This window comes from Hypomesus transpacificus, chromosome 2 (assembly GCF_021917145.1).
Source record: "Hypomesus transpacificus isolate Combined female chromosome 2, fHypTra1, whole genome shotgun sequence".
Classification (NCBI taxonomy): domain Eukaryota; kingdom Metazoa; phylum Chordata; class Actinopteri; order Osmeriformes; family Osmeridae; genus Hypomesus; species Hypomesus transpacificus.
Genome location: NC_061061.1, coordinates 15,934,472 through 15,950,506, shown reverse-complemented (window position 1 = coordinate 15,950,506; position 16,035 = coordinate 15,934,472). Strand labels below are relative to the sequence as shown.

The 16,035-nt window shown below is 43.0% G+C and overlaps 2 protein-coding genes across 2 annotated transcripts; one reads left to right on the top strand and one right to left on the bottom strand.

Moving 5' to 3' along the window:
• Positions 1–3,980: 3,980 nt before the first annotated feature.
• Positions 3,981–11,359, top strand: LOC124480583 (glycoprotein endo-alpha-1,2-mannosidase-like protein). The gene is made up of 4 exons (XM_047040065.1): positions 3,981–4,491; positions 5,720–5,829; positions 10,325–10,401; positions 10,686–11,359. The coding sequence occupies exons 1-4, from the start codon at positions 3,981–3,983 to the stop codon at positions 11,320–11,322; spliced, it is 1,335 nt and encodes a 444-aa protein (XP_046896021.1). The 3' UTR covers positions 11,323–11,359.
• Positions 11,360–12,465: 1,106 nt separating this feature from the next.
• Positions 12,466–15,554, bottom strand: yrdc (yrdC N(6)-threonylcarbamoyltransferase domain containing). The gene is made up of 6 exons (XM_047035481.1): positions 15,290–15,554; positions 14,782–14,977; positions 14,457–14,571; positions 14,134–14,253; positions 13,399–13,529; positions 12,466–13,198 (listed from the first exon to the last, which is right to left on the bottom strand). Exons 1-6 carry the CDS (start codon positions 15,462–15,464, stop codon positions 13,129–13,131), a joined length of 807 nt encoding a protein of 268 aa, XP_046891437.1. The 5' UTR covers positions 15,465–15,554; the 3' UTR covers positions 12,466–13,128.
• Between the last annotated feature and the right edge of the window lie 481 nt (positions 15,555–16,035).

Sequence of the window (16,035 nt, the reverse complement as noted above, 5' to 3'; positions counted from 1 at the left end):
AGCAAGAAATTGGAGGGGGAAGGGTGTGACAGCTCAGTAGTATTCATTGATGCCTTTTTGAAGAAGAAAATAATGCCAAATTGATGTTTAGTCAGAAATGAGGTAAAAAAAAAACATTTCATTAATCAATTGCTCAAAATAAAACGCTAGGTAATATATTAAACCCTAACAGAGGTGTTGTACAAAAGCAGGCCAAGCTGGTCTAACGAATTCATAGATCAATAGTGATTGATCACATATGTTAAGATGACTGTTGACTCTTGTCCTTGTAGAGTGATAAATTACGGGACAAGAGACCAAGTAGTGGTTCAGAACTTCTCTAAATTCTAAAATGATTAAGATAAACAAATATTAAAGAACTATCCTACAAAGAAAATATAGACTAGCTATAGGCTACTACGTAATAACAATAAAAAACAACAATAATAACAGTATAACATTTACTATTCCTCGATAGACTACTGGACCTATAGCAATTGTCATATCGTCAACAGTAATGCATGTGCAATAAGACATCCATTATTATCACTGTTATAAGGTAATCATTTTACTGTCGAACGTAATGTACGGTCGAATCTTATTTTTTAAGGCTAATATTACAATTATTAGGTGGCCTTTTACATTGTAAGCATGCGTTTTTATGCAAGAAAAGACGCAGAAAACGTAATAAATATCACATTTATTTCTGATTCTGAAAAATCTATACAAAAACAGCAAACATCTTCTACATTTTCTTTATTTGGTGCATGTCAATTTGGGAAGAATATGATTAGGCTATACGACGATGATAGCCTTTTATCAGTCCTAATATGATCACGACCCCTTGTGGTGTTAAAGACCCAGGAGAGTTTCAAACGAAGGTTTAGCCATCTGCAAGCGAGCTCGAAGACTAGGCGTTGCAAGCCTAAAGAGAACCCGTGGCCTTATAATGCAACATTATTATATTTTTGGCCATGTAACAGCTTTATCACGAGCTGTGTTAAGATAAAAAGTTTGGATGTCTGAATGATGATTGAGATGAGTTTTTTACAGCAGTACCACTTGGTTACATGTATTTCTTTTAATAGTAAATTGATTTGGCCACAAAGCCGGGTTAGGCCTGATTTTAGGCAACGGTTCAAATAAATTGTAGGCTACAAAAGTTTAAAGTTTACTACAAACACTGTGAAAGTAACGTAGCTTATGCTTTGCGTTAAAGGTGGACGGCACTAAACCAAAAACGACAGAAAGTTGTCAATATTTTGACTTCATTTGCTAAACAATGTCATGTTGACCAGACTTCGCTTGTCCCACTGGTTGTTCATTTGTTCTACGGATCAGCAGGTTTTACACAATCACGTTTTGTATGATAATGATCTCCTTTCCATAGAAGAGTCAGGCTGCAAATGAAAGCTTTTAGAAATCTGCTGCAGAAGAAAAATAACCACGTGTTGTTCATTTATGCCAAAGACGGTCATTTGAGATTCATACCTAACCCAAACACTGTTTAGGTTGCAGTTTTTAGATAAAAGTTTGAAGGAAGCCATGAGAAGTTTGTTTAACTACTAAAAAGCAGGCCAACTTTCCTTCTGATTCTCTGCGTGACGTTGTCTATGGTTTTGAAAAACCATCAGCTTATGGCTTGCAAGGGATGCAAGGGATGCAAGGGATGGGCAGAGAAAAAGAGAGAGTCAACTACAAGTATCTACACATCTACGCTGCTAAAATCGTTCATGTTAGGGGGCTTTTGCATTGCTTGGCTTCCAAGTTTCAGCACCAAGGACAGCGTTTTTGTGAGCGCAAAAAGGCGAGAGTAGCTAAATGTTTTCAAATAGAAAGACACATATATATTGCTACTCTTTTCAACCCAATTTCTTTATAAAAATATTAACACCTGTTACCTTGCAGTCACAATGACCAAGTGACTTATTTATCTCATAACAAAAAAAAAAATGAATATATCATAATAACAATTTGAATACACATGTGACATTTGCTTACAGCTTTAAGTGTAGAATACTATCAAAAAGTCCGAAACAACATCAGCTGTTTTGTTAACTCTCTAGCGTCCCCCAGAGGTAAAGCATAATATATAGCCTAAATGCCAATGAGACTATAACTGCCCGCTGTCTAATTTCCCACCTTCCTTCTCACACCAGTTTTACCTCAGACAATTGGCCTTACTTTTCTTACTTAGTTTTGGGGTGATTTTAGAAGGATACAAGCCATGTACTGAGATTGATGATTTTTTTTTTGTAGGTTTGAATATTATTTCGTCTCAGAAACCCCAGAACAATAGGAAGGTGTTTGGAGTTGAGTACTCTAGTGGATCAAAGTACACTAAGTAGGCTACTGATTCTGTTAATATAGACATTTTATCCACTCATGGATTGCATGCAATACCGATCCTCGAAACATTAGCCCTCGACCACAAGATGCCAGTATTCTTTCTTTTTTCATCAGTAGACATTCTCTGTAAAGTTCGATTTTAGACACTGGGACTCAATTATTCTTCCTATTTGAAAATGTTAGTGGTTCGTGTAGACTACCTAAGCAGGCCACTCTCATTTCTGATAACCAGTGTTTAGTCAGTGTGAATATTCAGTTTTATATTGCATGCATCTTTGCATGCACTACTTTCATATTTTTTCTGTCCATGACGATATACTTTCCACGTTTTAAGAAACATACAGAACTAAAACCACGTCACTGCAAGTTATGTATGCATAAGAGTGGTTGTTTTTCCAAACGTCTACCCTTGTTTGACATCGTGGCGTGGAAGCATCTGACGCCCGCCCTGGCGTGTGCAGCGGCTCATCTTTATAGGTAAATTAAGCCGCTGATGAGGATGCTGAAACGATGTGATAGACACCCTCGAGCCTGTTTTAGTTAAATCTTTTGTTTTTTGGGGAATAACATGGTTGTGGTCAAAGGTGAGCGTGTGTGTTCTGGAAGGGGGATGGGGGGGGGGGGGTTGCTTCTGCAAGTATTTCAGTTTGTTTTACATAGTCATAGTATAGCCATCACAATTCCTGCTGCGTAACACATGCAGATAAATATATATATAAATAAAAACGGGAAAACTCAAAAGACCCCGCCTCCTTCACAGCTTAAATAAACGTATCTTAACACAACCATCAGCAAAGCTGTGTGGCTAGGTGCTACCATGGACAGCAACCAGAAAGCGCTTCCGTAAGACGATCCTGTTGCTTAGAATTTCGACTGCGGTCTGCTGTCCTCGTTGCTTTTCCGTTGGCGTACATTTGTGAACACCAGTGAGAAAGCCCTAGAAAGCGTGTAAACAAGAGGAGAGGGCAGGAACGATGACAACATGTGTGACAATTCAGCGATCAGTGGGGACGACTGTGGACGATTGAAAGATATCAGAGGATTATATTGTATTATATTATATTGCTTGACAAGGAGGGTATGCCACTGGATGACGCCACATATTTTCCCATTCGACATTTAGCCCAAAACTCCCTCAGCTCACAAGGTAAAAAGTCTACGTTGTTGCGGTTAGGAGGTCTAGGCATTCAGTAATCTCTCGTTTTTTGTGTTCTCTTGTTTTGGGGAAGTTAACTTCCTGACCACTTCAAACCACTGTCTACTAATACCCACTTAAGTGTATAACAAACAAACTATTGACATTTTAATTGCGAGTTCATGTCAACTCTATTGCCACTGCGTCAAAAAGCGTAGCGGAAATGACACTGTCATCTGCCATCAACTCTCATTCATTAAGTTATGATGAGTTGAATTGACTCTGATTCTGCATTATGATTAAGTTATTTCGATTTCCGTGGATATCATTGTGTCTATAACTTACTTTTTTTGCTGAACACATCTCGAGATAATATTTTGATCATTAATTGATTTACAGTAAGCGTTTTAGGAAAGGAGAACATAAAGGGGTCTTGTTTTGCATCGACTCGGTGGCAGCGCAATTCAACGCGCTTCTCACACAGAACGGAATAGCCTCCGCGAGACCTTTATGTACCATGGCTCGGTTTCGAAAGAAAGCATGCATAGTCCTGTTATTATTTACAATATTTGTTTTTGGTACCATGATGGGGTTGAGGACCTTAAAGCCCAGTGATGGATTCTCAGGCATGGCCCCAGGGTTGGACCTGGGGATGATGGTTGGGGGAAAGATTGATCGCCGCTCTGTTTCCCAAGACATGGTCGTGTCTCCAGGTCAAGCCCGTCCAGCTTCCAGCAACACCAAAGTACTTTTATCGAACTCTGGACCTGAAGGAATCATTTTTTATGACGTCCATATATTTTACCATTTGTGGTACGGGACTCCGCACATGGACGGGAAATACATGCATTGGGACCACGCACTGGTGCAGCACTGGGACCCCAAAATCGCTTCCAGTTACCCAAGGGGAAGGCACATGCCGCCGGAAGACATCGGATCCAGTTTCTATCCCGAGCTTGGGCCATACAGTTCCAGGGATCCTGACGTTATAGAGTCCCACATGGAGCAGATTGGAGCGGCTGCAGCAGGTATTGTAAGGTGCAGGGGTTGGTAATTCAGTCATCAACTTACGGACAAAGTAAAACTATAACGTACCCAGCTGGTAGTCCTACAGAGTTATATTAGTCCTAGTTAGCGAACAGCTGTTTCGCTTGCGCTTGATGGAATTGTTTCAGCACGCGATGGAATGCACCGAAAAGCGCTCGCTCACCATAACTCCGCGTCTATTGGGTTAATGCAGAGGGTCATGTTTTACATGGGAGGCCGTCTGACGCTAGGCCTATATAAAACTTTGCTTGTGGAACTTTGCGTATGTCAAATAACAGTTACACATGGCACATCGGTTTAGACTATGCTTGTTATCATTTAGTTAGATCTATTCTACGAAAGACATACTGCCCACAGTGTTGCACTTTACTTTGCACAGTGAATTGATGGGACAGCCTTCGTCCATGAAAATGCAATATTTCCCCTCCGGCTCAATTGGCTATTGTAGCCTACATCGTCCGGCATGCCAGCTTACAGTCTCTAGCCCCTCCCCCAAAACGCACTCTGTCAGATGGAACACAGACATGCCAGCTTGACATTACTTTTTAAAGAGAACCCATTTAATTAGCAACTGGTACCAAGTCCTGAGCGGAATACTAAATCACATGACTTCCCTAAATGACTGATCGTCCACTTCCCCCTCAGTGCTTTGTCAATACAATTAATCGCAATAGCCACAACTTTTAATACGTATACGCACACATGGCTATTTTGATGGTGTAATCAAATATTCCACACAGCCTCTTACCAAGTGGACACGGGGTAAAGGAATTAGCTCTGAGTGCTACGTGGTTTGCCAGTGACCGCCTGGCAGTGTGACAACAACAGCGTTTGTGGACATTCGAATGTGGGCAAGCATCCACAGCCACATTACAATTTATGAGCTGTCACTTACGGTTGGGCTGTGTCCCTCTCTACGCCTTCCGATGCCAACGCCAGTCAAAAGGCGATAAACTTATCTTTCATCAATCAAAGGAAAGATGATGTCCAAACACCACATTGCATTGTCTGTTGCAATAAAAAGGGATGGCACAATTCAAATCCAATCAAAAAACTGCTAGAACTGTCTGCTCAAATAATTTGTGGACTGGTAAATTACCTAATAAAGTAAAGTACCGATTCAGGGTATTCAGGCTTTATAGAATAACTGATGGGCTAACAGATCCAGAGTTTCTAGAGAGGCTGAGTGTGTGTGTGTGTGTCTTACAGGGGTCATAGTACTGTCCTGGTACCCTCCAGGCCTAGCTGATGACAACGGTGAACCCACAGAAGACTTGGTGCCAGCTGTTCTGGATGCTGCCTATAGACACAGCCTTAAGGTACACTCTCTCTCTCTCTCTCTCTCTCTCTCTCTCTCTCTCTCTCTCTCTCTCTCTCTCTCTCTCTCTCTCTCTCTCTCTCTGTCTCTCTCTCTCTCTCTCTCTCTCTCTCTCTCTCTCTCTCTCTCTCTCTCTCTCTGTCTCTCTCTCTCTCCCTCCTTCTCTCTCTCTCACACACACACACACACACCTGTACTTAAACACACACTTCACGGCTCTTCATGTGGGCCACTGTGTGTGTGTTAGGGGGTGGGGGGTTTGGGTTAGTGTTGAAATGGAACATAGGCTGGATCTCCCAGCTCTGTCCAGGGTGGTCTGGGGGAGATGGGGTCGGACTCAGCCTTCGACCAGAACTGATGGCCTAACATCAGATCCAAGCGGGACACAGAGTTGTCGGACGTGTTGTTTACAGAGGCTGGGAAACGCGTTGGAGCACAGGGGGCAGGGGGGTGTTGGAGGCAAGCACATGACCAAATGCCAATTAGGCCGGAAAATGTGGTCCCTTGGTAAACAACTGCCTGCATGTCTGTTTCTTATCACTGTGTGGAGCCTTTCAGAGCCTCTTCTTGGTAATGTGATATGTGTAATGTCAGATCCACTTCAGACAAAGGCAGGAAGAGAGCAGCACTATTCAAAAGGGATGATATTTCATGGCCGTGGCTGTGGGTTGATGACATAACCAATGCCATGCTGTGTGTCCATAAATAGCTACAGGGTTGTTGTCTGGAGCTGGAGTGCATCTGTAAACCAGCAGAAGTATAGGCGTGTAAATATGACAAAGCTGGTAGATTGATATTATGTTGTGTAGACAGCCATGCATATGAACGACGGAACTACACGGCAATCAGAGTGATATGTGTGTGTCAGTGGACAGCTGTGAACAGTTATTTGATGTGTGTGAATCCATGTGTGTGTGTGTGTGTGTGTGTGTGTGTGTGTGTGTGTGTGTGTGTGTGTGTGTGTGTGTGTGTGTGTAAAAAGCTGCTCTAGGGCAGAGTGAGCCTCGCATCTGTGCGAACAAATTCAGAGTTCAGTGGGATGAAGGAGACACGCTTGTAAGAGCTCTGGTCTCCAGCTGGGAACCATCTATAATTCACAGCCAGTGTTTGCTCAACACACAGCACATTTAAACAAAGTAAACCAGGTGGCTGAGGTGTTAGCCAACCAGGTAAGCCACTATCCGTTTCAACTTAATGTCATGGAGCACCAAAGCTCTTTTTAAAAGTGAGAGAAAGAGAGAGAGAGAGAGAGAGAGAGAGAGAGAGAGAGAGAGAGAGAAGGGGAGAGGAGGGGGGAGCCTCAAGGAAGTGGTATTTTACATGAGTTGTAAATGTGCTTCTAAGATGTGACAATAATCCCTTCAAAACACTAATTGTAACACTGTGACAGACTGTATTTTCAGCTGTTCATACATATGGTGTCTTCCTTGTTTTGGACAACAAGCAGATTGACAATTGTAGTTTGTTTGTAAACAGAGGGCCTGGATTTTTTGCTGGTGTCAGCCAAAGTGCCACGACGTGTATGATACAGTGATGAAAACAAAGTTAACTGGTTTTGAAAGGAAAACAAATAGGGAGCCTAAATGATTTAAGGAAGGTGTTTTGGAGCATTTTCTGGCCAACTATGTTTAGCCTTTCGTAGACCAGGTGCCTGTTCCATATAAACCTGTCTTATTCGGTCAACTCACCTCAGCATCTGTATAATCAATGATAATCACACACCAACACAAAGACAGCGAGTATACTGAACATTTTCTTTAATAAACTGTCGAGTGGTGCTTGTAGGTAGTCTCTTCTAGAGCCTGCCTCCTCTTGACCAGCTCATCCTACTCCCACTGCAATGGAGAACATCTATCTTTGGAGAGTATTTATGCACAGTCTTTGTAAAGCGCTGACAATTGAAAAAAGATGATGCTCTCGGTGAAAATGTTCTAAAGCAAACAAGACCCTCTTGTACTCTAAACTCAGCTCGTCCCAGCTTCAGTGTAAAAGCAGACAAAAACCTCTTTAAGCCTCACACCATGAGGCAAGAACCCAATGCAAGGATGGATGGCCCTACAATGATTCGGCATCCTCTAAAAAGGCTGCCAGTTTACAGTATCTGAGAGATGAGTAAGCAATTTCTAGCCAGTGCTTCTGTACCTACAAAGGATATACATTGCATAATAAGACAAGTGCATTCAACGGAATCAATCCGTCAGTCCATCTCTGTTCACCAGCTGAGTCATCTCTGTCCTGTCCGCTCTTTCACAGCAGGAGAAGCCCTGTCTCATCACACTCTGAGCCACAAAGGATCACAACGAACAAAGCTACAGCAGCCTTATAACTTGCCGCTTGACCGGACAATTGAAGGAGTTCTGCATGTAACATGGCATCACTGCTCTCTCACTCATTCCCTGACACACGCACGTGCACACACACATGCCAAGGCCAAAACAGAGACTGTCTTCGCAAATATGCTGACCAGGTCAAAGGCTAACTGTACAGCACTTGCAATAATAAAAACGATATTATATAGGATATATAGGGCCATATATATGGTCGTACATTGGTTGACTTTGCGAAAAAAGGCACGCTCCACTCATGGTTTTATGTAAAAACAATGCATTAAGAACCCTTTTAAAAGTCAAGCGTCAGCACCCATATTCCACTCTTCTGTATTATGTATGTAGCCTACAGTCGAGTCGAAGGCGCAAAAGTAGATCCTCTCACTGTGCCAGCGATGCCAACAGTGCCAATTGAGGCCCTTGTGCTCAGCTTGCAGGCTAGCTCAGGCTGAAAAAATGAGGGGGTGGATGGAGGTGGGAGGGGGGGGGGAGGCAGTGGTGGTGGGCGGGAGACACTGGGTGCAAGAGCATCTAGGGAGAGAGGGTGTGGGTCCCATGACTCAGTTTTGCCTCCCTGAACAATCTGCACCCCGAGGGCCTATAAATGTTCCAGTCGAAAAGTAGGCCATGTTCCATACACAAAGTAGTGTAGGGATGTCCAAGATATGCCGTCAAGCACATTTCCTTGGCTCCAGATGTACTGAACAGCATGCAGCTCGATCCTGTCCTGTGGAGCACGACACAAGCCTAGTGATGTTCAGGCTAGAAAGACGACGTTGACAGCGTGGTGCACTTGACTGAAATCAAATTAATTGTCAAAGCTTACCACCATCATCGAGCGTCATCCCGAAACTGAGCAATGGCAACATCTCTGGCATACATTTGCTTGCCTGAGACGTTTTAAACGAACGTCTCGATTCCCTTCCTTGGGGTTTGTTACATGCATTATATTACAGTGTCATCCTACTCTCTTTAGCCAAATGTACTGTGCGGTCTGGTGCGCTATGGATACACTGGCTATGTTTGTGAGTTATTAAAAGGCTCTTGCTTGGTCTCCTTTAATCATAAATTGGCCTTCCGTGTCTTGGACAAATGGTCTGGCTTGTTTCACAGTTTGCATTCATCCGCAGTAAAGGGTGATACTGTCTCAATTATCCAGTTTTGTACACATTTTTGCAGGGCCCACGCTTGTAATGAAATCCATTTTGCAGATGAAGAATAAAATCTACCCTTTTATTACAGAGAGTGCCATTCCTTTTAGGACCTGTGGTTTTGTCAGCTATAGTCATGACTCAAATTACAAATTGAAGGGGGGGGGGGAGCATTGAAATGTACATTTACATTTACGCATTTAGCAGATGCTTTTATCCAAAGCGACTTCCAAGAGAGAGCAATTGGAATGGAACATTTCCATCCAACACCAAAACATACCTGCCACCATCAGTGATAAAACATTGATTTCTCTTTCCTTCTCACACATCTCTGTTTATCCAGCCCACAGGAGGGGCACCAGTGTAAAACCACCACCTTCCTATCCTATACCAAATCCAATTCACACCGAGCATCTCTTTCATTTATTGAACTACATCTCCACGGCAATCGCTTCTGAAGGTCTAAAGGCCACTGTTACCTCCAGACCCCATCCCCTGTAGTCTAAAGCACTTGGCCAACTGCAAGACCTCTTTGCAACCATGTACTGAATTGCTGTTCTGTCTCATGTAAAATGCAAGGACTGCATACTGTTACATGCGTTAGGGTTAGTTCTCAAAACAACAGAATAGGATAAGCGTTTTAAAGGCTACAAGCCAAAAACAGAGACATCCTGCAGCCAATACAGGACTCGTCAGACACTATCTTACTGGCTGAGTGAGGTGTTACTTCTATTTCCATAATTACCAAATCCATCCACTTAAGAAGCAATTGTGTTCCTCTTGGGATGCCAATCCACAAGAACAAAAGCATTTAGTTTGATCATATATAATTCAGTCATGGATTTCTCCATTCTTCCCTTAAAATATTAAACCTATAGGCCTACACATTGGTTGATTTTTCATATCTTGTCATGTGTTATACTGTTCTGTTTTATTCTCAACAATGATTCGTTTTTAGACATCCTCATTGATGAAAGGTGCAACATCAACCTAATCATTTCTGGGTTTGTTTCTCCAGGTTGCATTTCATATCCAGCCATACAGAGGACGGACAGACCAGAGTGTACATGACAACATCAAGTACATCATCGACAGGTATGGCCACTTTGCATTGCTCCTATCCCTAGAGAGAGAGAGGGAGCGCATAGGTAAACCCATTTAAACTTCACTCTGTGTTAAAGAGAATGGTAACCCACAAAGACAGAAAACACACTCAGCTAATGCTAGCTGTATGACTTATTCATGGGTGTGACAAGCTTCATGGCTTGATTCCTTGGATTAACATCCTCCTGTCACAAAAGAACATCCTGTCAGCTGTTTCCTCCTGATTGTACTGTCATGTGGGTTTCTTCTTCCAACGATTCTCCTTGTGTCTTCAGGTATGGGGACCATGGAGCCTTCTACAAGTTCACCACCAGCACAGGGAAGGTATTGCCTTTCTTCTACATCTATGACTCCTACCTGACCCCTCCAGAGGCCTGGTCTGACCTCTTGACCCCCGCAGGCTCCCACAGCCTGCGGGGAACAGCCTACGATGCCGTCTTCATCGCCCTCATCGTGGAGGAACGGCACAAACACGACATCCTGGCCGGCGGCTTCGACGGCATGTACACCTACTTCGCCTCAAACGGCTTCTCTTTCGGCTCCTCCCACCAAAACTGGAAGGCGATCAAGGCGTTCTGCGATGGCAACAACCTGCTGTTCGTTCCCAGCGTGGGGCCCGGCTACATCGACACCAGCATCCGGCCGTGGAACAACCACAACACGCGGAACCGCGTCAACGGCCGTTACTACGAGATGGCCCTGCAGGCTGCGCTCGGCGTGCGGCCGGAGGTCGTCACCATCACGTCCTTTAACGAGTGGCACGAGGGCACGCAGATTGAGAAGGCGGTGCCGAAGAAGACAGTGACACGCCTGTACTTAGACTACCAGCCCCATCAGCCTGAACTTTACCTGGAGCTGACCCGGAGATGGGCTGAGCAGTTCAATAAGGAGAAGGAGCAGTGGCTCATGTGAACTGGCTTAGCGTGTGTGTATGGACTGGCAGACTATTCAGCGGGGGTAGTACCTTTGTGGATGTGTGCCAGTACACATGGAAAAAACGTGTGAGGTCGAGAATCTCACTCTTGGTTGAACTCTTCTCAGCCCTTAGTGGCATTGTGTGGTTTTATTTGAAACTATTTTGGCCAATGACAGCTCAGACTTCCAAGTGCTGCAGAGACTTGCTCGTCTCAGTCCTCCACGGAACCCTTCTTATAATCAGGCGACCCCTTCCTCTCTTCACGCATGGACACTTTCAAGTAAACCGTACAGTACCCTGTGTATTTTATGCATTATGAATACATCACTTTGTCCTACCCGAGGAACTACTGCTCAGTGTAGTATGTAATTCTCGCCACATAACCTTGCTTACAAGTAGCAGTAATTTCCTTTCAGCACCACATCCCTCATTATAGTTACGACAGAGTAAATAAAACATATTGGTTTTCAGGAGCGTTAACCAACCAAACCAAATAAGGCTACAGGATGAGAAAACAGTTGTGTCGTGGTGTTCATCTTCTAATCATGGCCTGCAGCACGTTTTAATGTTCGTGTGGCTTCAAAACAGCAGACAACAGCCCTAGGACACGGTTTACGGTTGACCACCGAATGGTTTAGCGGTGCACATCGGTAGGGGGACGGGCAAGTCAAGCAAGCATCTCCACAGAGATGGAGGACCACCAGAGCATGATTGGATATCCACTCAGTTGAGTACAACAGCCATGTCTGTTATGGGTTACTTTTCCCCCACAGTGGAAAACACCAACTCTAGACAATATTCGACTGTCTATTCAGATCAATGTTCTTGTTCCAGAGTACGCAAGCTGGTTTAACTTTGTTTTAAAAAATTCTGAAAATATCTCTTCCTCCTGTTTAGGGCTGGTAAAGTGAGATACTGGAACAAGAATGATGGACAGAGCGCATAAAAGCCAATTGTAAAAAATGATATGAAGCCTATTGTACATGAACTAATATGGGCAGATTTTAGGAAAAAAAGTCTTGCTTATGAGCTGAACTACTTAAGACACATTTGCCATATGATCCGTTTCAGGATTCCATACTCAAAATGAAGGAAGAAAGTATATGATTCAAAATTCAACCAGCTACTCATCAGTTTTTAATGGAAAAAAAAGTTAATTTAAAAAGTATTTCAGGAATTTATTGTTAACATGAGCAGATATCAACAAAAGCTGTTATTTTATATGACATGCCACTGTACAATGTAGTTGAGGAACTGCCAACAAAGCCATGTGAATGCACAGGGAGAAAGAAAATCCACATTCCATCATTTGATGTATTGTCAAAATCACAGAGGTATATATACAACTGTTAAAAAGAAAACAAAAAACCACACCAATGCACTCCAACAAATAAATACAATTTCAAAAACTTTTAAATTACAAATCCCCTCAAAAAGGAATTTTCATTTAATTTCCAGGCAGAGAGCACATTGAGACTCAAAGACTCCCGCAGGTCCTGAAGAAAGAACAACTACAACCACCAACTGTCATTCTCTGGCCCTCGTCCCAGTCTGACATAGCAGAGATAGTTGGGTTTGTTGCTAAGATTGACCCATGTAAGTTGAGGCCCAAATAACTGATCACCCAAAACAAATGAACTCCATAGGTCCATAATCTGAGGTAGATAACACCACAACATTACTTTAAAAATGTTTAACCCTCAGCCTATCAAACATTGCCACCGGAGGGAGATTTTTCATTGGCTATAGAGAAAATGGATACAGCTGCTTGTGCATTTCAGCCAGTGAGTAGGAACAAATCCTCAATGATTTTCTGTGTCCTCCAGCAGTCCATATTTACGCTCCAGCAAATCCACAGTGGCAGAAAAAGCACTGAAAGATAAAAGGAGTGGTTTGACTTGTGAGCTCTTATCAACAAGCTTACATCCATATTTGAAGTTCAATTTTAAACTGAGACACTACAACTTAACCTTGGTTCACCTTAAATGAATGCAAGACATTGATCTACTTTCAATTACATCATGCTACCTAAACCAGCTTAAAGTTCATATAGGAGATCATCAATGACTCACCAGCCAGGTCTGATGATGCGGTATTTTCCAAACACTGATAGGTCAATCACTGTTGACCCTAACCGACTATGGTCTCCTATTGGTCCACCATCAACTACCACAGCTAAACGAGGCCACAGGTCCTGGAACTCCTGCAGGAATTTAAAAAGTCCAATATGAACACAACAAACAAACAAATTTGTGTAGAACACAAATGAATCAGAATCCTGCTGAGCGGGTAGAGCATCGGGTTAGTAATCTGAAGGTCGCCAGTTCAATTCCCGGCCGGTGCGCATGACGTTGTGTCCTTTGGAAAGGCACTTCACCCTACTTGCCTCGGGCAGAATGTCCCTGTACTTACTGTAAGTCGCTCTAGATAAGAGCGTCTGCTAAATGACAAAATGTAATATAGCACTAGCCTTGCTTAGTCCAAACACCATAAAAACATGCATCGTATGAAGGTGAATGAATATTGGTGGTGATCGGAGGGGCCGTAAGCGCTGATTGGTAGCCAGGCTTCTGTCAGTCGGCCCCAGGGCAGCTGTGGCTACAGTTGTAGCTTACCACCACCGGTATGACTGTGTCTGAATGAATACTGGACTCTGTAAAGCGACCTTGAGTACTTTGAGTAGTAGAAAGCGCTATATAAAATCAATTAATTAAACACCCAATAAATTCACACTTTATGACTTTCGAGTGATCCACTCGAAAATAAAATGTGTTGTAACACACACACTGAGGGTGGTTTCCACTTACGTGCACAGCCACAGTGCTGGAGTGTGTGCTGATGTTGGCGCTGGTTAGAGCCAGGGGCTCTGCACACAGCTGGCACAGACGCCTCATGAAGGGATGGTTAGGGATGCGCACACCTACCAGCTAAAGGGAACACAACCACAAGAACACAAGCCGCATGATAATAATTCATACAAAAGACTCGGAAGACCTTTAGAAAAAACAACAAACAAAAACAGCATATTATTATGAACTGTATGTGGATTACGAAAAATTGGGACTGTCTTCTTGTAGGGTGTGGTTGCAGGTGTGTGAAGGGTGGAGTGCGAGGGGTAGCTGGGTCTCACCGGAGTGAAGGGGTTCAGGTCTGTGTTCAACACCGTAGACCTCTGCAGAACCAGAGTGACAGGACCAGGCAGAAGCTCCTTCAGAAGCTCCTCTTTGACTGACACCTTACAGTACCTGCAATCATGGGATAGAGGTATAACAGTTGTCCTTGATTTGTTTTGACATGCTGTAGCATGGACTGATGAGCCTCATAGACCAACATGACCACATTCTATTTAACTAATTAGTTTATGTAACAAGAAGCAAGTGCAGCAGTGTGTTTTCTATAGCTGTGGACCTTTTTATGTGGACTGGAGATTATTGCTCAAAAATATGGACACTTACTTGTAAATGTCCTGTATTTCCCCAACGCAAATGGCCAGCGGTTTTTGACCATTTCGTCCTTTGATTTCATACACCCGTTTGATGGCATCAGAGTTTTGAGCCAGACAAGCCAAGCCATATATTGTGTCAGTTGGCAAAGCTACCACCTGACCCTCCTTCAGAGATAGGACAGTTGCATCCAGGATTTCAGCACCATCTACAGACCAAAAGGGGTTATGAAGTCATCAACATTGACACGTTCGGGAAAAAATAAGTGTTTCGTAAACGCCAAACAAATGCCATTAAAAGTACCAACTTTCGTTATGTAAACATCCCACAAGCCTATAACTACACCATACATATTATCAAAGATAAAAGAAGCTGTATGTGTCCAACACGTGCAACTAGAAGCAACAGACCAGCCATGTAGGCCGTGAATACATAACAACATCTTAAACGCATTAGAAGTCATTGTAAAAGTGAAGTCGACAGAAAACCCGATTTTCAGTTTCAAGCTAGCTAACGTCACCTGAGTGTCTGTTCGGTGTGTCCTCATGCTGGCCGGTCAAACCGTTGTCTGTCGGCGGTATCAAACGTAACACTTTAGTCTTCAGCTCTTTGCACATTTTGTTTGTTAACGGGGCATTGTGATACGCACTTCTTGATTTGACAAAGGCATTAATAACATTACATGTACTCTGCATGTGAACTGTATCAGGTTTCTACAGCATGCTAGTATTGCCTGATGAAACACTCGCTATTGGCAGCAAATGACAGTCTTCCGGTAACGCCTTCAAAGCATGACGCCCAGTTTCTTAAAGGTAACAGCACAGACTATTGCGGTATTTCGATTTTCCATTTGGATACATTGAATTAAGTAGGCTAAATACCAAACAGAGCATTTTTGTTATTGGAAAACGTAGAATAAGCTAGGTAAATGTATAAGATATGAAAATAATTGTCTAATAAACATGGATATTTACCTTAATTAATTGGCGGCTGCTAATTAACTAAACTATAACACCCGTGTAGGCTTAGGCTACTCACAAGCAAGCCTAACTTTATTTCTGAGAAGAATCATGGCAACGAGTACGGGTATTGTAACAGCACATCACTTTCATGCTTAAGTGTTGTTGTTCCGCTGGAATATCCAAATGTTTCTTGGTGTGCATTATTCTAGACAGGAAGTTACAGGATGCTGCTGCTGTAAAGGAAGAGTCTTCAAACACACAGAACACTCAGGTTTGTGGTTCCAATAAGAATTTCCACGACTCT